Source organism: Pristis pectinata, chromosome 29 (genome assembly GCF_009764475.1).
Source record: "Pristis pectinata isolate sPriPec2 chromosome 29, sPriPec2.1.pri, whole genome shotgun sequence".
Lineage (NCBI taxonomy): Eukaryota > Metazoa > Chordata > Chondrichthyes > Rhinopristiformes > Pristidae > Pristis > Pristis pectinata.
In genome coordinates, this window is record NC_067433.1 from 5,949,543 (window position 1) to 5,970,864 (window position 21,322).

A 21,322-nucleotide genomic window follows, 5' to 3' on the forward strand; every position below is an offset into this window, starting at 1 on the left:
TTTACAGACACACCATAGAAAGCATAATATCTGGAAGCATCACAACTTGGTATGGCAACTGCTCAGCAAGAAATTGCAGAGAGTTGTGAACACAGCCCAGTCCATCATGGAAACCAGTCTCCCCTCCATTGACTCTGTCTACACTTCCCGCTGGCTTAGGAAAGCAACCAACATAATCAAAGACCTCTCCCATCACAGTCATTCTCCCTTCTCCCCCCTTCCATCAGGCAGAAGATACAAAAGCTTCAGAACACATATCACCAGGTTCAAGGACAGCTTAGATCCCGCTGTTATAAGAGTCTTGAACGAACCTCTTAAACAATAAAGATGAATTCTTGATCTCTCAATCTACCTCATCATGACCCTTGCACCTTATTGTCTACCTGCACTGCACTTTCTCTGTAGCTGTAACACTACCTTCTGCATTCTGTTATTGTTTTCTTTGGTACTACCTCAATGTACATGTATAGAATGATCTGTCTGGATGGCAAGCAAACAGAGCTTTTCACTCTATCTCGGTACATGTGACAAGAATAAACCAATTACCAATTACAAATATTGAGAAATCCAAATAAGTCAGGTTTAAATAGCCCATGCTCTTCTTTTTCAGGACACGGTGGAATAAATCAACTAGGAGGCATGTTTGTGAATGGAAGACCGCTTCCCGATGTGGTAAGGCAGCGGATCGTGGACCTTGCACATCAAGGAGTACGGCCTTGTGACATTTCTCGACAGCTAAGGGTCAGTCATGGGTGTGTCAGCAAAATCCTTGGCAGGTAGGAGACAACCCTCATAGGAAAAGTCAACTTTCAGTGAAATTAACAAAAATCAGCAAACTGCAGATACAGAAATCCAAAATAAAAACAGAAAATCCTGGAAATACTCAGCAGGTTAGGCAGCATCTGTGGAGAGAGAAACAGAGTTATTGATTCAGGTTAACCCTTCACCTGATGAAATGTTAACTCTGTTTTTCTTTCTAATGATGTTGCCTGACCTGCTGAGTGTTCAGTGAAATTAATTTCCTTGGATGATGACTCCTAGGAATGTTCCAAAATCTGGATAAATTGCTATATGTAAATGTGTGGCCAAGGTAATGGCAATGAATCATGCACAAGAAGCTGATTCTGGGTTTGAATCCTGGTCTGTGCTGAACTACTGATCTCTGGTGGGATTAGCAGCAGGAATTTTACAATTTCCCCAATGTTACTGAGATAGGGAAAGAAGAATCAACTAGACTTTCCTCTCCCAACGGCTAGCTGCAATCACTGCCAATAGGCTTTGCAGGGATGCATCCGTAGGGTACAACTGTGCTCATGAGTGACTTTAATTCATATCTAGATTGGTCAAAACAAATTAGCTACAATACTGTGGAGGAGGAATTCCTGGAGTGTGGAGATAATGGTTTTTAGACCACCACACTGAGGAGCAGATTGGAGAAGAAACTATCCTAGACTGGCTGGTGCAATGAGAAAGAAATAATTAACAACCATTCCATGATCGTTTAGGGGAGATGAACCACAACAGGATAGAATTTGTTCTTAAAGGAGTGAAGTAGTAGGATCATAAACTAAGGTCCTGAATCTGAACAAAGGAATCTATGAAAGTATCAGGCTTGGGTTGGCTATGAAGCAATGAGGAATTTTACTAAATGGACTAATGGTGGATAGGCAATGAATAATATTTAAAGAATATATACATGAATTGCAACAATTATTCATTTCTGTCCAGCACAAAAATAAGTCAGGAAAGAGGGTTCAACAATGATTATGAAGAAAATTAGGGGTAGTATTTAATCCAAAGAGGACAAATATAAAACTGTCAATGAAAAAAACAGCAGGTCTGAGGAATGGGAGCAGTTTACTACTCAGCAAGGAACAAAAAGATTGATTAAAAGGGGAAAGATTGAGAATGAGGGTAAGCTTGCAAGGAACATAAAAAACTGACTGGAAAGGCTTCTTAATGTCAGTGGAATGAAACATATCCACTCTACATTGCAAACACCCATTTAGCCTGTTTGAAGCATTTAGGATTTTTTGATATAGTGGGGTCTAGCTAATATATGAAGTGAAAAGAAATGTAGGATGTAGGTCCCCTACGGTCGAAAATCGGGGAAGTTATAACTAGGAACAAAGAGATGATGTAACAATTAGACACGTACTTTACTTCTGTTATCACAAAGGATCAACAAACAACCTCACAGACATGTTAAGGAAACCAAGTCTTCACAGAAAGAGAGGAACTGAAGGAAATTAATGTTAGTAAAGAAGCTAAAAGGAAGTGGCCTTGGCAATAATGAATGCATTTGTGGTCATCTTCCAAAATTCTGTACTCTGGAGCAGCTCCTACAGATTGGAGGGCGGTAAACGTAAGCCCACTGTTTAAAAAAGGAGGGGAAGAAAACACAGGAAATAACAGACATATGAAGCTAACATTGGCAGTGTGTAAATTGCTGGCATCAATTATGAAAGATGCAACAGCAGTACTCTTGGAATGCATTAGTGGGAAAGGACAAAGTCAGCATGGGTTTATGGAAGGGAAATCACGCTTAACAAATCTACTGGAGCTGTTGGACGATGTAACTAGTAGAATAAATGAGGGAAAACAGGTGCATGCAATGTATTTTGACTTTCAGAAGGCCTTTGGTAAGCTTCCCAAGAGGTCACCATGCAAAATTAGAGCACATAGGACTGGAGTAATATAGCGGCATGGATTGGGAATTGGTTGACAGACAGGAAACAGAGTAAGAATAAGTGTGTCTTTTTTCTGAGTAGTAGGCAGTGACTAGTGCGGTGCTGCTGGGATCATCAGGGTTTGGACTCCAGCTACTGAAATATATTAATAACTTAGATGAGGGAACAGAACATAACATCTCTAAGCTTGGAGACATCACAAAGCTAGGGGAGGAGTGTGTGCTGTGAGGAGGATATGAAAGGTTCCAATGTGATTTAAAGACTGGATGAGTGGACAAATGCATGGCTTATGTGGTTAACATTAATAAATGTGAAGTTATCCACTACGGTTCTAAAATCAGGAAGACAGCTTATTGATTACTGATATCTGAATGGTGATAGATTGAGAAAAGGGAAAGTGCCAGGAGACCTGCGTATCCTTGTGCACCAGTCACTGAAAACAAGCATTTAGGTACAACAAGCAGTTAGGAAGGCAGAAGATATATAGGCCATCAGTGCAAGAGAATATGTGTACAGGAGCAGGGATGTCTTGCTGCAGCTGTACAGGGCCTTAGTGGGATGTTTTTGCTATGGAGGGAGTGCTATACTGATCCTTGGGATGGCAGTGCTGATGTCTGAGGGGGGATTGGATCAGGTAGGCCTACACTCACTGGAGTGGAGAAGAATGAGAAGGGAATCTCAGAGACATCCATAAAAGTCTAACCGGAATAGACAGACCAGGTACAGGGACGTCATAGTCTCAGGATACAGGGTATGCCATTTAGAACCAAGACCAGGAGAAATTTCTTTACCCAGAGGGCAGTGGAGGCCAAGTCAGTAAATATATTCAAGAAGGAGATATAGTTCTTAATACCAAAGGGATGATGAGATGTGGAGAGGAAATAAAAACAGCCACGATCATGTTGAATGTGGAGCCAAACAGCCCACTCCTGCTCCTATTTTCTGCACTGTCTTTGTTTAACTTGCCGCCTGCAGTCACAGTTTCAGCCAGAATCACCAGAAAGTGGACATTTAGGTCATGTGATGTGCCTGCTGTCTGTGGAACTCTACCCTATTTTACTGTATCTGAAATAAAAGTGGAAAATGCTGGAAACACTCAGCAGTTTGGGCAGCATCTGTTAAAAGTAAATGTTTCAAGTCGGGGAAGGGTCTCCTTCAGTTTCTCCACAGAATCTGAATTAATCTGCTTTCTAGTTAGATTCACTTGCCTTGTTTTGCTGACAGCAAGAAGGAGAAGGAATTGCATTGAATGCACAGAGAGGATCACAAGGCACAACATTGTAAATGGAGGTCCATTGAAACATGGAACAGGATGAGGGTCATACATGAAGGGGAGACTAGTTGCAAATGGCCCTCCTACTATGATTGTTGCTAAATGATATGAGGAAAGATCTGTGGACCCTTTGATTTCTGATAATTGCAGGCACATCAACATTTTAGTGAGTGTGAAATATAACTGAGGATTGGCACCTCTCTCCTAAATAAAGAATAGTCAATCAACACCAGAGGAAGTGTTTGCTACTTCGAGATCCATGCACAAGCTTAGGTGTTTCATCCTTTGTGCTCTGAAATATGTCACAGGTACTACGAAACAGGCAGCATAATGCCAGGAGTCATCGGGGGCTCAAAGCCAAAGGTTGCTACACCAACAGTGGTGGAGAAGATAGCAGAATACAAGCGACAGAATCCTACAATGTTTGCGTGGGAGATCCGGGACCGGCTGCTTGCAGAGGGAATATGTAATAATGACACAGTGCCCAGTGTCAGCTCCATTAATAGGTATGAATTGCAAGCTGTTATATCCAGGCTGAGCATGTCTCTGTTTTCCAATTAAGTTTGCGCTTAGGCAGATGAAGGATGCTAGAATATGGAACATGATATTTTCTGTTCAATATCAATGTTAGTATCAATATCAATCAATCAAGGCAGCTGAATAAAACTCTACACTACAATGCATTCCCAGGTCGGAGATAGATACAAAATAAAGTCCTTACTACACTAAAAAATTCCAAATGCTTTTGCTTCTTATCACTCCTCCTGTTGAAAAATGTGTGTCTAAACCGAATCAGACTTGGTTGCATTGAATATTTTACTGATACCTCCTGTCTAGACTTGTGGTCACTGGTACTATCAGTGCCCATGAACCATACCTCAGCAGGAATTCTTCAGGACTGGGGTGGAGTGAACTGGAAAATGATGGTACCAGAAAGATTCATTCTGGAAAGTCTGATTGAAAATAAAATCAGATGGCAGTCTTCAAACAGGAAACACTTTGACTTGCTTCCAATAGGATTGGAAGTTTGGTTCTAGTGGTCCCTGCTCATGCTGGTTGCAGACCACGTGGAGGTAAATATTCCACCTCTACAAAGTAGCAGTCCTTTTTGCTGCTAATGCAGTACGATTAATGATGAAAGGAGAGACATCTGTCCATTTGTCTTGCTAGCTTAATTGCAAGAGAATATGTGATAGGATTGGCAAAAACTAAGAGAAAAGAAATACACAGCAACAGAGTAAAGAAAAGCAGCTTATTATGGAGAGGAAAAGGAGTGATGAGTTAAGTATTATACTTTTCCGCTTTGCTTACAGAATTATAAGAACCAAAGTTCAACAACCATTTCATCTACCTCTCGAAGACCATTCTGGGACGAGACTCAGTCCTGGACACACTTTGGGTGAGTAAAGACAACAGACATATGTCAGGATATGTTCTGAGATGTTGTTTTTCCAATGATATTGTGCTCATTGTTCAGTTAATTTGTGCCATAATATTACATGAAAATGAGTGTTATGAAAAATCCATATCTAACTGTAGCTCAGTGCTGTAATTACTTCACATAACAAGCTTCATGATATTTAAATAGTGCAAGATAAGAAATTCACAAAGATGAGGCCAATTTTCATGCTCAGATTTTCTCTGCACCTTATATTCACTAACAGCAGGATTCTAAGTTGGGGGACAAAGTTTCTGCATATTTAATACTGTCCTGAAGGGAAGCAGATTTGGTGACACTCTGGAGGTGTTGGGCCCAGACTCCCTAGTCACCAGTGGATTAAGGAGCTTTGCTTGTGATGGGTCACAGTATCGTAGCACCTAAATCTATATCATGAAGTCATTGAGAGATACAGCATGGAAACTGGCCGTTCAGCCTACTGAGTCTACACTGACCATCCGGCACCAATTTTTACACTAATCCTACCCTAACCTATTTTATTCTCACCACATTCCCATCAACTGCCCCAGATTCTACCACTTCTCAATGTGCACAACTGAAAATGCTCAGTTACAAATCTTCTTAGTCACTTTTCTCACTGCAACTGCAGCCATAACATCCAATTCCATGCATCCCAAAGAGCTCCAGCTCTGACATCTGAACATTCCCAGGTATTCTTCCCCCTCAGCCCCATTTAGAAACAGAACCCAGAATTCTCCTTTTACAACTTCCTTCTGAACCCCTCTTTGCTACTTTACTCCTTTCCATTAAAAGGCTTCATAAACCCTTTTTCTTTCAACCATTCTTTTAGTAAAACTCCCCTAACTTGGTTCATTCACGCCTCTCTGAAGCACCTTGCATATGTTAAAGGTGAATTTTCAGCATTTTCAGACTGTCTCTGTTTTCACATGGAAACCAATTTTGCAGGTGTGCACTGGCCCCAAATTTAGAGATTAAATCTGCTGATACAGATTTTTGGATTAGTATTCAATAATATTTCATCTGGCGGCTTACAGGTGTAGAGTGAATTTATATAAAGATAAGATTTATATCAAATTCTGCAAGCTGGGAACTCCCAGTAGCTGGTAGTAGGTGCTTTTGCATCTTGGATCATAATACTGACTAACTGCCAGAAAGACCCGGATCTGGACTGACCTGTGAACACAGATGGTGTAAACAGATCAGGCCATGCAGTTCCTTAATTAAAACAACCTGTATGTCATTGCAAGAGAAGAATTCATTCAAATTAATTTCAACTGTGATGGATATATTTAATTGTACACCTTAATAGGGTTGTGATTTCCTACTTTAACAGAATCTTGGCTAATCCCTCTCCCAATGAGCCTGAAGCTAAAATATTCAAGTGATTTCCAAAACTAAGTTTAGTCTATGCTTTCATTTGGAATAATTTCTTTAAACTTGCTTTAAAATTTGCTAGTTCTGGGAACTAGCATAGACTCGATAGGCCGAACAGCCTCCTTCTATGTCATTATAGGAGACGGTAGGAATGGCAATATATTGCTTTTTGCTAGACAAATCTGCCATTTTCTTGGATTGAAATGATTGATGCCTAAAATGATACAGGTTAGGTTACCAATAAATTGTTTTAAAATGTCAATACTGTCAAAGTTGCATCTATTTCCTAGCATTGTTCAAAGTTCTCAGCATCTCTCACAACTCTAGTAACTTGGCTTTGATACTGATTTCCAGTTCTGTTTGTGTTGTGATTGCATGTTCCCCACCATGGCCATAGGTTCCCTGGTTTCCTTGCACATCCCAGAGTCACGCTGGCCAATAGGTTAATTGACTACTGTAAATTACCCTTAGTGAGGGCAGCAGGCAGAAGTTTTGGGCATAGTTGATGGGCATGTGAGAGAGAAGAGGTTATAAGTGGGGGAATGGGTCTGATGGGAATGTTCTGGGAACTAGCATAGACTCGATAGGCTGAATAGCCTCCTTCTGTGTCATTATGGGAGATGGTAGGAATAGGCATATATTGCTCTTTGCTAGGCAAATCTGCCATTTTCTTGGATTGAAATGATTGATGCCTAAAATGATGCAGGTTAGGCTACCAATAAACTCAGCAAGCATGAAAGGACGTTGCTGGCTTCTCACCTAACCTACCTTTAATCATATTTTTATGCCCTTACTGATAGTCAAGGGCAGTTGGCACCAATGACTCATACTATTCTTGGTTCCGGTGCTTCTTTTGGAATGGACAACTGTGTATGGTGGCAATGTTAGCTCAATGGATGATTGCATTAAAAGGCATTGAGGTTAGTTTACATCATTTATAACTAGCACCCAATCCACCATTATCCAACATTGCCTAATGGAAAAATGCATAGCCTGAAGGTGCTGTATGGCCTGTTTCTGAGATGTATAATTTTATGACTATAATAGTCAGTTTTACAAACTGATCCCTGATGTATGCTGAATACAGTCAAACTGGTAGATTACAGGTTGTATACAATTGTTGTCAGTTCCCCAGAATAGGAAGGCAATAAAAAAGCTCCCATTTTGATTTCTATCCGGTGACTCTTAGATAAAGTATGTCTTTGTGAAAGTCAGCTCCGGTTGAGATTAGGTGTAGTCATAAAGTTTTCCATAAATTCACTAGTCTTTACATAATCAGCATTTAGGCTCACTAATGAAGGTGAGCCCTTGAATGATTGGGAAAAGGAATAATTTTGATCTCTAATTCTGTTGTTTTTTCTCATCCAGTGCCCAACTCGACGGTTACACCACCAGAATCTCCTCCACCCAGTGATTCCCTGGGTTCATCCTATTCCATCAATGGTCTCCTTGGGATTGTACAATCCAGTAACGAAACCAAGAGGAAACTAGCTGAAAGTAAGGACACCAGACTGAGTCTCCAGTGAAATGGTGCTGAGTCCACTATAATTCTCAATCTGATCACAAACTACTGCTGGATTTTTAAAAATGTTTAGACCTTAGGTGCTTGTAAAAATCAAGTTGCTAATATGTAGTAATATGTAGCATATTAGCTAATATGCTAATATGAAGTGATGTAGTGTCATGAAATAACTATTAATAAACTATAACTTCACAAGATGGGGATTTAAGATCTTAGTCAGATTATTCTGACTAGGGTTGACACCATTCCTCTGAAGAATTGGAGCTTCAACAGTACAGGAGTAAGGCTGGGATCACAGCCTGAGTTCTGACAAATTCTTCAGAACTTTTACTATCTAATTTCTCTAGGAAACAGAAAATACTGGAAAAATTAACAGCCACCTTATAAAAATTAAAAGATAAGACAGATGCTGGAAATCCATAGGCAGCCCTGCTAATAGATACCAGCATTTTCTGCTTTGAAGACTGGACTTTTGAGTGCCCAGGTTTCACTCTTGAAATATCTTGGCAGCCCCATCAAAATCTAAACTGGTTCACAGCAGAATATCTGGCAGTTTCAGTTGTGAGTTAAAATATAACTTTTGTCTTTCATTGGAAGTAATCATCTTTGTTCATGAGTCATAATTAAAACATATATATGCAACTCTCTGCTGGTTATGGATACCTTAGACAGGTTTTCAAAGTTGTTCCCTGAATTTGATCATGAAAAGCACTCTAATAAATCACTGCATCACTGGATAGAAGTAGGCTATTTAACCCCTTGAATCTGTTCTCCCATTCAATGAGATCATGGTTGATTTGTGATATTTCTGTCCTTTTCCCATATCCCCTAATGCTTTAGGTTAACACAATTCAATGCCATTGTTAAATGATCATTTTATCCTGCATTATTTACCATTTGTGGAAGAGATTTCCAAGTCTACCATCCTTTGCTGACTAACTATGAATAACAATCAAAGCTCCCTAATTTACTTCATCTTACTTTTTGTTCTTTCTAACTGTCATTATGAATGATTCAGTTACTAAATGAATCTCCTTTATAAATGGGTACAAAATTCTTTTCATCTTAGGTGTTTTGGCCATTGATGTCAAAGGCAGTCACGCTCACCTCACCTCTTTTTTTAATGTTTGGACCAAATTTCTGATGTTGTCAGAAGCTGAGTGATTGTGATGAAATGCAAATGAGCATCAATTAATATTTATTGATGAGTAAATTGCTTATTAGCACTGTCAACAACCCCTTCCATCACTTTCCCGAGATCGAGAGTAAACTGAAATGGCTGTACTTAGCTGGAATAAAAATAGAGAGTGCTGGAAGTCCACGACAAGTCAAGCAGTAGCCGTAGAGAGAAAAATCACAACTAATGTTGATGACCTGACCTGTGAGTACTTTCTGTATTCTCTTGTTCCATCTAATTATAGCCCTATCAATATACTCTCAATTTTACCCAAGTGATGAAAGCTATGCCCTTTAGGGTTCACCCAGCTTTGACAGCAGTGATGATATTAAATCTTCTTTGTGGTGAACATTGAATTCCCCTGCCCAGAGTACTTACTGTGTACCCTGTGCTGTTTCATCAAGGCACTGTACTGATCCACCAGCTAATAATCAGCAGGAGGTTTCCATCCTCTCAAGATTTCATGAGATCTGGAATCATTGTGAGGAATCTTAAGGCCCACTTCCCAACTGCATACAAATGTGCCGCCATCTCTAGTGCATCTGTCCTGCCAGTGGAACAGGGCATAGCCAGGGATCTGAAGGAGGAATCTGGCAGGTTCGCTTTAAAACACAGATATGAGAGTATGATGCATCAGGCTGTTGCTTGATTAGTCTAGCTACCCCAGTTTTGACAACAGTCCCCAAGATGTTTATCACGAGGACTTTGCAAGGTCAATAGTGTCCCAGTCCAGGGCTGGGACTGATGCTAGATGATTTGTTTGATTTTATTCTGCTTTAATGTGCTGGTGCATGGTACAACTGAAAGGCTCACTAGACAACTTTATAGGATAGTTAAGAGTTAATTTTTGATGGACTAAGGGACTAATGGGAAACTGCTCAATCCATGTCATCTCTACTCCTGAACTAAGATCGCCTCAACCACCCCCAGCAGATAGACAACATTTGTATATGCAGCTGAGTTGAAGTATGCAGATGAATATTTGCACACATTTGGATCCTGAGCTCCAAATCACCTTCAATTTGTTCACTGAAGCATACGAGAGATTGGTCTTACACTCAACATGTGCAAACAAAGGTCCCCTAGTGACCTATCCCTGCTGTATAATGCTGCCTTCTGACAATAAAGGTTTATGCAATACCCTGGAAGAAAGTGGACCACTTCCCATATTTCAAGAGCCACCTCTCAGCATTAGCAGGCATGGATGATGAGATTTGCCATCATTTTCAGTGCACAACCTTGGGCCAACTAAGGAAAAGGGTGTTTGAAGATCAAGACCTCAAACCTAGCACGAAACCCATAGTCTACTGGGCAGCAGTAATGCCCACTCTTCTGATACCTGGACTAGCTACAGTAGGCATCTCAAGATAATGGAGAGATACCATCAATGTTTCCTCTACAAAATCCTCCAAATTTTCTGGAAGGATAAGCAAGCCAACATCAGAGTCCTCTTCCAGGCCAGCATCCCAGGATTAAGGCACTGGTTACACTCAGTCAACTCTGTTGGGCAGGCCATGTCATTTCTATACTTGACACCAAACTCCCAAAATAAACCCTATTCCAAGCTCCACCACAGGAATAGATTACCACGTGGATGGAGGAAAAGATTCAAGGATGTTCTCAAAGTCTCCTTGAAAAATTGCAACATCCCCACTTACTTTTAGGAACCTCTATCCCATGACTGCTCAAAATAGAAAAGGAGCATTTGGGATGGTATTGAGAGCCCCAGTTGCATGCTTCAGGAGCACACAGAAGCTCCACGTCAATGGCGGAAGGAGTGCACCAGCTCACAAACTACCCAAGTGACTGGCCTATCAGGCCCCTCTTGCACCATCTGTGGAAGAGTCTGTGGTTTGCAGATTGACCTCAATCAGCCCCTCCAAACCCAGAGAACTAGAGTGGAAGCAAGTCATCCTCGATCCTGAGGGATTGCCTGAGAAAAAGACAGGGCTGTGGATCATATAATGCCCAAACCAGGTAAGGATAGCAAATTCCTCCCACGCCCCTCTCCTGAAGGAAATTAGTGAAACAAATGGCTCTTTACCATGCCGGCAATTTCATGATCTTTGTTACTGAGACGTTTAGTTTCAAAGAGGCAATTTATGACACAGGAGGTCATTTGGTCCATTGCATCTGTGCTGATCAGGAAGGAGCTACTGAGCCTAATACACCTTTCATGACTAGGTCTTTAGCCCTGTAAATCAAAGCTTTTCAAGTACACATCCAGGGATTTTTTTCCTCTACCACCCTTCCAGGCAGTGAATTGCACAAGCTGGGTGAAAATCATTTTCCTCATTTTTGACATAATCCTTCCATCAATTACTTTAAATCTATGCTCCCTGGCTTTTGACCCCGAAGAAAAGAAATAGGTTCTTCCTATTTACCTAAGACCCTCATAATTTTATACACTTTGGTTAAATCACCCCTCAGTTCCAAACAGAATAATCTCAGCCTATCCAATATTTCCTTACAGCTAACATTTTCCAGTCCTGAAAGTCAGTGACAAGAACTGTAAGCAATACTCAAGCTGTGGCTTAACTAATATTGTGTACGTTTTATGCCTGGTTTTATGTTCTACATATTGGTTAATAAAGGAAAGCATCTTGTATGCATTTTTAATTACCCTGTCTACCTGTTCTGCTACCTTTAATTATTTGTAGATGTACACTCCAAGGTTACTCTTATTCCTCTGCACCTCCCATATGCTCTCATTTATTGTATGTTCACTTACTATGTTGCATCTTCCCAAATGCAATACCTGTCAGTACATCCTCCTAATGTCAAAAGCTTTCCTCTTCCCTGTTAACCATACTGCCTTACTTCATTCCAGGTTACTTAATTAATGGAATTTAACTACTCCACCTGTTATGGGGAGTTTCGAACTTGTGTCACAGTATTGTTAATGTGTGTCTCTGGATCATTTGCCCACTCTGCTACTGTTCCCTGCAGTTAATCCCTACACCCCAACCCTCCTGAAAACATTGATAGTTTGCTGTAATCTTTGGGTTTCCCTCCCTAATTTAAAGCTACTGAGGCCTGCTATAATGCTTATGTGGCCAGCCTGACCAAAATCAGCTTAGTCAGCACAATCTAGGGGTCAAAACTGAGGCCTACTTGGTGTGTAAGGCTTTCTACTACATCAATAATTACATTTATCAACTGACCTAATGGAGCTGTAATTAAGATGTCATTAGTAGAATGGTGCACAAAGCAATCATGTTAGATGAATAAAGGCCAGAGTTGGTTTGTCTTCATTTTTTAGACAAGGTGGCTATGATTCAAGGGGAATTAGCAGATTGATGATTATGCTGTGAGCTTGCTGGCTTCATGACTGTCCTAAAATGTTGAGTCAGTGCTCCTGACTCTGTACTTGAGGAAGGATGTACCGGCTTTGGAGTCAGTGCAGTGTAGATATACAAGGTCAATTCCAGAGGGTTGCTCAATGAAGAACATTTGAGGAAGCAGGCTCATATTTAGTGGGGTTTAGATGAATGAAAGAAAATCTCATTGAGATGTTCAAGGTTCTGGAAGGGATTGACAGAGAAGATGCTGAGAGGCTGCTCCACTTGCTGGAGAAGCTAGAACCAGGAGTCACTGTCTTCGGATGAGGAAAAATTTCTTTATGTAGAGGGTTGTAAATCTATGCACTAATTGTTAGTTGCATCAAATAGAATGGTTGCTGGGGTTTGTTGACCTACCTAAATAGTGTAACAATAAAGATTTATTTGTGGGTTATGTAGGAACGTGGGCAGTATGGAACAATTAAGTCTGTGGTCAAATTGATTGGTTCTAAAAATGAACATTTTTCATTCATTCCTGTGTCATCCAATGCACTTGCAAGCATTTACAGACTATCTACCTGCTGGGGAAATTGATTAAACAATTTTATTTCCCTCTGTGTGGAGCAATCAAACACAAATTCTCTGCACCTGACTTTAGTTTCTAAAATTCGGTTCACATTCTCTAAGCTATTTTGAACATATTTTACTTAAAATTATCTGTTGCTTTCCAATAAACAATCCCTGACTCAAATCTCTCTTGATACCTCACATAGAATTGTACAATGATACAGGAGGACACTTAGCCTGTGCTTGCTCTTTGATAGAGTATCCAATTAATCCTATGCCCATGTTCGTTCTATAAAACTTTTTATTCTTTTTCCCTTTAAGTACTTATTCAGTTCTCTTTTGAATGGTATTATTGAATCTCTTTCCCCATATTTTCAGCTGGTGCATTCCACATCCCGAGAACTTGATGTGGAAAATTTACGTAATAACCACTTGTGTGACATCTTATTGAATGCTGTTTGAAAATCCATATGCACTACATCCAGGGCTACTCTGCAGGGAACTGGCAGGAATTATCCCTCAGCAATAACTAGAACCACAGTCCAAGAAATTTCAGGATGTTAGAATATATAAAATAATTTTAAAATAGATCATTGGAGTTCTAGGATGGTGTAATGCTGTGTATGAAATCTAACTATGCCTGTTATAAATTGAGCTTTTTCTGAAGTTCAGTTGCCTCTGGAAACTGCATTTTTGAATGTATTTTTTAGAGGAGAAGTGATCATGGTTTGAAGCAATGAATCAAGAGCATGTATGTTAAGTATATAGGCATAACATTAAAGTGACTTGTATTTTGATATGGGGTGTTAAAGAGTCAAGTCGAGTTTATAGTCATATGCACAAGTACGGTGAGGTACAGGTACAATGAAAAACTTGCTTGCAGCAGCATCACAGGCACATAGATTCAGACAACATACTATATATAAATTATATGAGAGTATAAGACAGGCTGCAAAAGGCTTCAAAACAAGCTATTAGACATGAGAGGTTACAGTATAAAAGCTCAATAACAGCACAGAAGCATGTATAAGAAATGTTAAAGTCAATACAGACCACAGAGATGACAGATTTTAGTATTAATATGAATCAAATTGAGAAGTGGATCACTGGACTTCTTTAAATGTTATTTTGCTTATATAAATGTAGCAAAGATAAATGCACATTTTTAATTTTCCTTTGCAGGTGAGGAGGATATTTGTGTGATCAGTGCTGATTCCCAGAGTAGTAGTGGGGGTCCTCGAAAGCAACTCCGCACCGAGGCTTTTGCCCAGCAGCTTGAGGCCCTGGACTGTGCCTTTGAACGACAGCATTACACAGAGGTCTTTGCAACTGCCAGCCATAACAAGGGAGAGCAGGTGAGTGAAGAACAGCCAGCACTCCTGGCACAGTGGCCGAAGTAGTGGTTAGCTATTGAAATTCAAAATATGCCATTGTGCTAGAGTTTATTACACCAGGATGCATGTCCTGTGTGAACTCAGCTAAATTGGTTGCTCACTATTTCAGTCACTTGACACTTGCGTGTATTTGAGACAGCATTTATCAGGATAAATCAGTAAAGCATGCTTTTGTAAATTGATGATTACTCATTCTTTTCCCTCATGGAGCTCTGTTTTGAATTATTCAGCTAAAATGTTCTGATAAAGGTTCTGAGATCAGTGCACAAAGACATCACATGTTGTCTTGAATGAATTGTGGACAGTGAGTAAGATTGTCTAAGGGTACAGCAGGATATCGATGAGATGGAAAGTTGGGCAGAGCGTTGGCAGTGAAATTTAATCCTGACAAGTGTGGGGTGATGCATTTTGGGAAGTCAAATAAATGTTGAACAAAGTGTGAATGACAAAGTTCTCCTGATGCTTGGTAGTAGCTTTCCTCAAATTTAACATTCCCAGGATGGAGAAGTCGACTCGTTGCCATAAATAAACTCATCCACCATGGGGGCAAGAATAGTTGAGAGCAGTCACACAAGGACATAAGAAAATATGAACAGGAATAGGCCACCAGGCCCTTCAAGCCTGCCCCTCCATTCAATACGATCATAAAGACACGATGATGCTGGAGGAACTCAGCAGGCCAGGCAGCATCTGTGGAGAAAAGCAGGTGGTCAACATTTCGGGTCAGGACCCTTCTTCAGGACTGTCGAAGAAAGGAAAACTTCTTCAAAGTGGGCATTCTTCATCTTGTTTTTCATCTAGATTCCAGCATCTGCAGTCCTTGGTTTCTCTTCAATATGATCATGGCTGATTATTGCTGCCCTCAACTCCTCTTCAGTGCCAGTTCCCCATAACCCTAATTCTTTCTTCAGTCTTTCAAATATTTATGTATCTCCATCTATTTCCAATTTCAGGTAATCTGCTCCTCCTCTTACCCTTTCCTCTCCCCTCCTGATCTACTCAGTTTCTCCTCTACCCACCCCAGCAGTCCTATCACCCTGTTGCTTTCCCTTCCTCCACCCACTCCATCTGCCCATCACCCACTCCTTCCACTGGGTCCCCTGCCCCTACTTTTCCCACCTGTCCTTCCCACCTCCCTTATTTTATTCCATTCTCCACTTTCCTTTCTTTTCCATCATCTGCAAACCTTTGTTGCCTCCACCTATCACCTCCCAGCCTCTGTCGCTATTCCTAGACTTCCCTCCTCCATCTGCCTATCATCCTTCTTCACGTGGATCCACCTATCACTTGCCAGATCTTGCTCTATTCCCTTTTCCTCTCCTCTTTATACTAGATACCTCCTTTCAGTCCAGATGAAGAGTCTTGACCCGAAATGTTGACTGTCCATTTCCCTCCACAGGTGCTGCTTAACTGCTGAGTTCCTCCAGCAGTTTGTTTGTTACTCCAGATTCCAGCATCTGCAGTCTCTTGTGTCTCCATTTATCTATTCCACCTTAAATATACTTAATGATGTGGCTTTCACCACCCTTAGGGGCAGAGAATTCCAGGGATTCACTACCCTCTAAGAGAAGAAATTTCTGCACAGTTTTGAAATCAATGGCCCCTTGTTTTGTAGCTATGCCCCCTTGTTTGTAGCTTACCCACCAGTGAAAACATCTCTACATCTACCCTGTCAAGCCCCCTTAGGATTTTATATGTTTGAATAAGGTCACCCATTTTCTAATCAAGGTCAAAAACATCAAGTTGGTAATCTGAGTTTATAATTCGGGCTAAATGCCACCATCTACAGATGGAAAACCTTGGTAGCAAGCAACTTAAACTGCAATCATGTTGTGCTATTCATGTTCCAGACCCCTCTGTATCCACTTTCATCCTTAAACAATGGAATGGATGAAGGGAAGCCAAGTTTGTCCTCTTCTGCCACTCCAATAGGCAGGAATATCTCTGGATCGCAGGGATACTCAGTAGTTACAGGTGAGTATTATTGTAGAGGGCTCTGGGGTGTAATGGTCTAAAAATTAAGTGGAAAAAGTATGGAAATGAATGTATGAATGGCAGAGAATTAAACACTGAGTGCCTTAAGTTGCAGTATACACTATATGGTGTACATGGGCTTCATTTTAGACTCTCTTCAGACCCTCTTTGCACAGGGACTGAGCGTTAAATCCAACCAAAAAATTGCATTTAGATTCTGTATGAAAAGTTGACAACAAAAGATTTTAGATGTTGACCCATTCACAAGTCAAGGTGAAAAATAAAGAAATAGGTTTTCTGTACTTCATATTGCATTATGGAAGTCTTCATTTTTACTGATAATACTGTGACAGATGCTAGGTAAATACATGGGGCAGAGGAGGGTGAGAAGGAAGAGTCACTACTTATGCACCACAACAATCAGCATTGGAAATGCTCTGGCGAAGTTACCCATTGGTCACCATTCTTCACTAGGAAAATGTTCGAAGATGTACCTAGAAATTCTAATTCATCCTAAAAATTTTGCTAAAATGGCAATGATGGGGTGGGGTAACAATTGTATGGTTGACCCAGTTGGAAATTGGATGCTGGGAGAGAGGTCATGATTGGGACCAGCATCCTAGTGGTATGATAGTGGGATGGTCAAGAATTGGGGGTGGGGCAGGAGACATGGGCTCCAGACTGCGACAAAAAGGGAGAGGGTGGCAGGTTGGGGATGGTGGCTGGGTTGGTGCAGTGCTGGGGGTCATAACTGATGTGATGCGAGGGTAGTGGAGGAAGACTTAATGGTGTATTAAGAGTTTAGATAAGTACTTTACATACCTTGCAAGTCTTCCAGATGAATGTTGTGACTTTAAGGTCATGGTATAGTATAGAATTGAGATTCTAGAATCATTATTGCACAGAAGGGCCCAGGACTGCCCAGTGATGGGTACTCCCAAAGGGAAATGTGGTCCAAGTTTCCCATATTGCTCCAAGAAGAATATTGAACAGGAAATAAGGATATAAGAACTTGTAGTAGATCATTCAATCCCTCCAGCTTGCTCAACAAGATTAAGGCTGACCTACTACTTCAAATACCATTTTCCTGTATTACCCCCATATGCTTTAATATCCAAAAATCCAACTGATCTCTGTTTAGAAAGCACTCAATAACTGAGCCTCAGGGTAGAGAATTCCAAAGATTCACGTGTCTTTAGTGAGAAACTTCTCTTCGTTTCAGCCCTATATGATGAGATCCCCTGCAGCCCCGCCACGAGAATCATGCTGGGGTCATAGACATGGCCTGGGTAGATTTTCTGAGTGATGCAAAACAACCTGGAAATGGTCATTATCATGCTTCACTTTCGGAAAGATTAATTTTAAATTTCACAATCCTGCAGTGAACAGTAATATGCAATTGAATTGCCAAGCATGATTTTAAAAAGGAATTAAATTATTACATGAAAAGAAAAAAAAATTGCATATGTTGGAAATCTAAAACAAAATTAGAAACTGCTGGAACATTTAACATTTGTGGAAAGAGAATTGGAATTAACATTTTAGGTCAAAGACCTTGTTAAAATAGATGAAGGGTTTTCGACCTGAAATGTTAACTCTTAAATTCGTACATGTTGTTTGTATTTAAAACTATTCCTTGTTCCTGTGCTGATATTTACATAGAACTATCATTATATAGTGGTTTCCTTCTTGATCAAAATACGTAGCAGTCACTGGTGTTACAGTATTCTGAACCCATCATTTAAAAAAAATCTTGGTAAGTGGCTGGCACTTGAAAATCCTGCGGATACTAAAAACTGTATCTATTATTGCCTTGAAATTGAAAGGCATCAGTTTAGGCACATTAAGTAGTTACAGTAGGCTAACAATAAGTTCTGCACTGGAAAATACAGTGGCAGACAAGTTTCAAGTCCTTGCAGCAGGTGGATGGTGCAAAGCCTGGGGCCAAGTCACAAGAAGGGGTAGGAGGGAGGTCATAGAGGGAAGAGGCCTAGGAGGAGGACAGTTGTGGAGCGAAGGGTTGGGAAGTGGAATGTGGGGGACTGACGGGCTAAGATCAGTTGATAAAGGATCTGAGACTGGGATCAATAAGGGTTAGTGTGATCAGGCAACTGGGAATCATTGGAGGAAAGATGGCTGGGGCAAAGAGAGGGATCTTGGCTTTGTTTGGGGAGACTGGATGGTAACTTTGGCAAATCAGTTGTTGGGGGGGGGGGGGGTGAGATCAAATTGACAGATTTTTCCAGTGGGTCAAACAAGGATCACAGACTGTGGGGATGGGAGTTGGGTGAGGTTTGCTACCAGGGTTGTGTGAAGGTATTAGAGGGGGAAATCCAAGGAAACGCAGGGTAAGTACATTCCTTAAGGGGAAATGACAATTTCCCAGCACAGGATTCCATGGATTAGGACTTGGTTAGGTAGGTCCTCTTTAAGTAATGGTGAAACATGCCAGATTAATAGAACAAAATTTTTGGAAGTAGGGTCCAGGCATGCACTGCATACCCTGGGTGCCAGTGTGAATTCAGGCTCTGCCTCATGCAGCAAGTCAGATGCAGAGGGGAACTGCAATGAAAACTCTAGACCGTACAATTCAAAGTGAATCCCTATTTTATATATTTCTTTTCCTTGAAATTGAATCACACAGCATACAAAAAGAGATGCCACACAATCCAATTTTTTGCCAGTTATTTCCTTCACCTCTGTTACCTGTGCATGCAAGCATGTACATACACAAGCAATTGAATTTTGTCCCCCAGTATCTCAGCCACTCCAGCACACGCTCAAGGATGCACTGGAATATCCAGGCCCTAGAGCCTGAAACTCCCCAGCAATGATATTCCTCATTTTATATGTAAAAATGTACAAACCAATGAATTATATTATACTGTAATGTTATTTTGCTGGAATTGAATAACAAATTTTATAGTATGTGATTTTTTTGTTTGTTCTCTCACTGTCTGTTTGTTGGAATGGAGAATAACCCATTACTTTTATTGTTTTACTGTCTTTAAGCTGTTTTTTTTCTCTGTAGCCAGTTGTGTATTGACAGACTACCATGGGAGTATTTCTAATATAACAGGTAATGAGTAACAAAATAGTGATGCCCACTAATCTATGCCTCTAACTTATTGGCAGGCTGAATTCTCCCAGGACTGCACTCCATTTAGAAAACTGTGTCTGTGGGCAGCCTGTAGTTCCATTTCAATACCTTATCCCATGAACCACCCACATGTGTTTAAGCTGTATTTCCAAGTAAGGTGCTACAATTTGTTCCAGCTCTGCCTCCTGCCATTTCAGACTCATTGTCAGTAGATCCGAACTCCCCAACATGCAAAGGATACTGCTTTTGACTGGGGAACAGGAAAAGCAATCCAACAATCTGGTATTCTATGGGAACCAAAAGAAAGCCTCATAACCTGCTTCTTCATATACTGCTGTTCATTATTATTATATTATCATGTAATATATTGTTCATTTTTGTTACATCAACCCAGCACCACCAGGTTTTGAGGTCATCCATAAACACCTTTCACTTAATTCATTTTATTATTGTTCACGAACCAAAGAGTGTGCAACAGCTACTAATAGTTTCACTCTCAGTAAGGATCTTTAAGACCAAGATGGTATGTTTTAAAGTTCTGTTTGTAGAGAGGATAATTCATGTGGATTCTCCTTTTGCAAGTAGCCAAAAAAGTGTGCAAGACTATACTCATGACAATAAACCCTTTCCCATCCTTTTTCTTTTCCCTAAAGATACTTGCTTTGCAGTTGTAAGGTTTCATGAGCTCTAGCAGTCTCAGGGTCTGAGGTCTGAGTCCTGATCTATAGTTAACTGGCCTTGGCTACAGTAATGATAATCCGCAGTGATCAGCTTCAATGTTCAGGTTTCAAAAGGAAATCTCAATTAATATTTCTACTGATCACAATCCAGCAGCCACCTGCTGGCAACTTCAAATGTGCAGACATTGGATAAAATGGATGAGGTGTCTCAAAGACTGAATAATTTGTTATCTGTGCTAACCAAAGGATAATCACAGAAAAGGTCCTAGGAGTGGCTGGCATCCACGGAATAGTACCCAGCGCCTTCAGGGGACAAAAATGGCTTGAAGAGCAAATTTAATAAAGGAGTACTTTATTTGAATGTGTATCTCAGTAGAGTTGAAATGATGACATCAATGAACCAGAACTTTACAAATTATGATGTCTTCTAGGGCGTGAAATTATGAGCTCGACACTGCCAGGGTACCCCCCTCACATTCCTGCAAATAGCCAAGCCAGTTACACATCATCTGCCATTGCTGGAATGGTGACTGGTAAGCACTCTTATTTGGCTCATCTCCAGTTATTATCAGAATATTCACATGGCATTAGGTATTATTTGCTGTGGCCCAAGACCTGCATCTTGCACCCAGGTAAATGATTGCACAGAGAGATGTTTGCCCCAGTGACAAGGAAGAAAAAATCTTGCAGAAATACAGTACATTATGTTTCATAACCGATATGTTTCTTATGATCCTTCTGGTGAGGATCCTCATAATTTTATATGCTGTAATTAATTCTCTCCTCATTTTCCAGTATTGCAATGAAAACAACCCCAACCCATTCAATCTTTTCCAATAGCTAAAATTTTCCAGTCTTGGCAACGTCCTT

At 40.5% G+C, this 21,322-nt stretch overlaps 1 protein-coding gene across 4 annotated transcripts in view; it reads left to right on the plus strand.

Annotated features, from left to right (window-relative positions):
* The window catches only part of pax8 (paired box 8), a 55,743-nt gene that overhangs the window by 27,359 nt on the left and 7,062 nt on the right, over positions 1–21,322 (plus strand). For all 4 annotated transcript variants that reach the window (XM_052040808.1, XM_052040807.1, XM_052040806.1 and 1 more), the window contains 7 exons: positions 611–776; positions 4,272–4,469; positions 5,277–5,362; positions 8,126–8,254; positions 14,487–14,659; positions 16,549–16,672; positions 20,884–20,985. In XM_052040808.1, coding sequence (XP_051896768.1) covers positions 640–776; positions 4,272–4,469; positions 5,277–5,362; positions 8,126–8,254; positions 14,487–14,659; positions 16,549–16,672; positions 20,884–20,985 — 949 coding nt within the window. In that variant the 5' untranslated portion in view covers positions 611–639. The remainder of the gene's footprint in view (positions 1–610; positions 777–4,271; positions 4,470–5,276; positions 5,363–8,125; positions 8,255–14,486; positions 14,660–16,548; positions 16,673–20,883; positions 20,986–21,322) is intronic.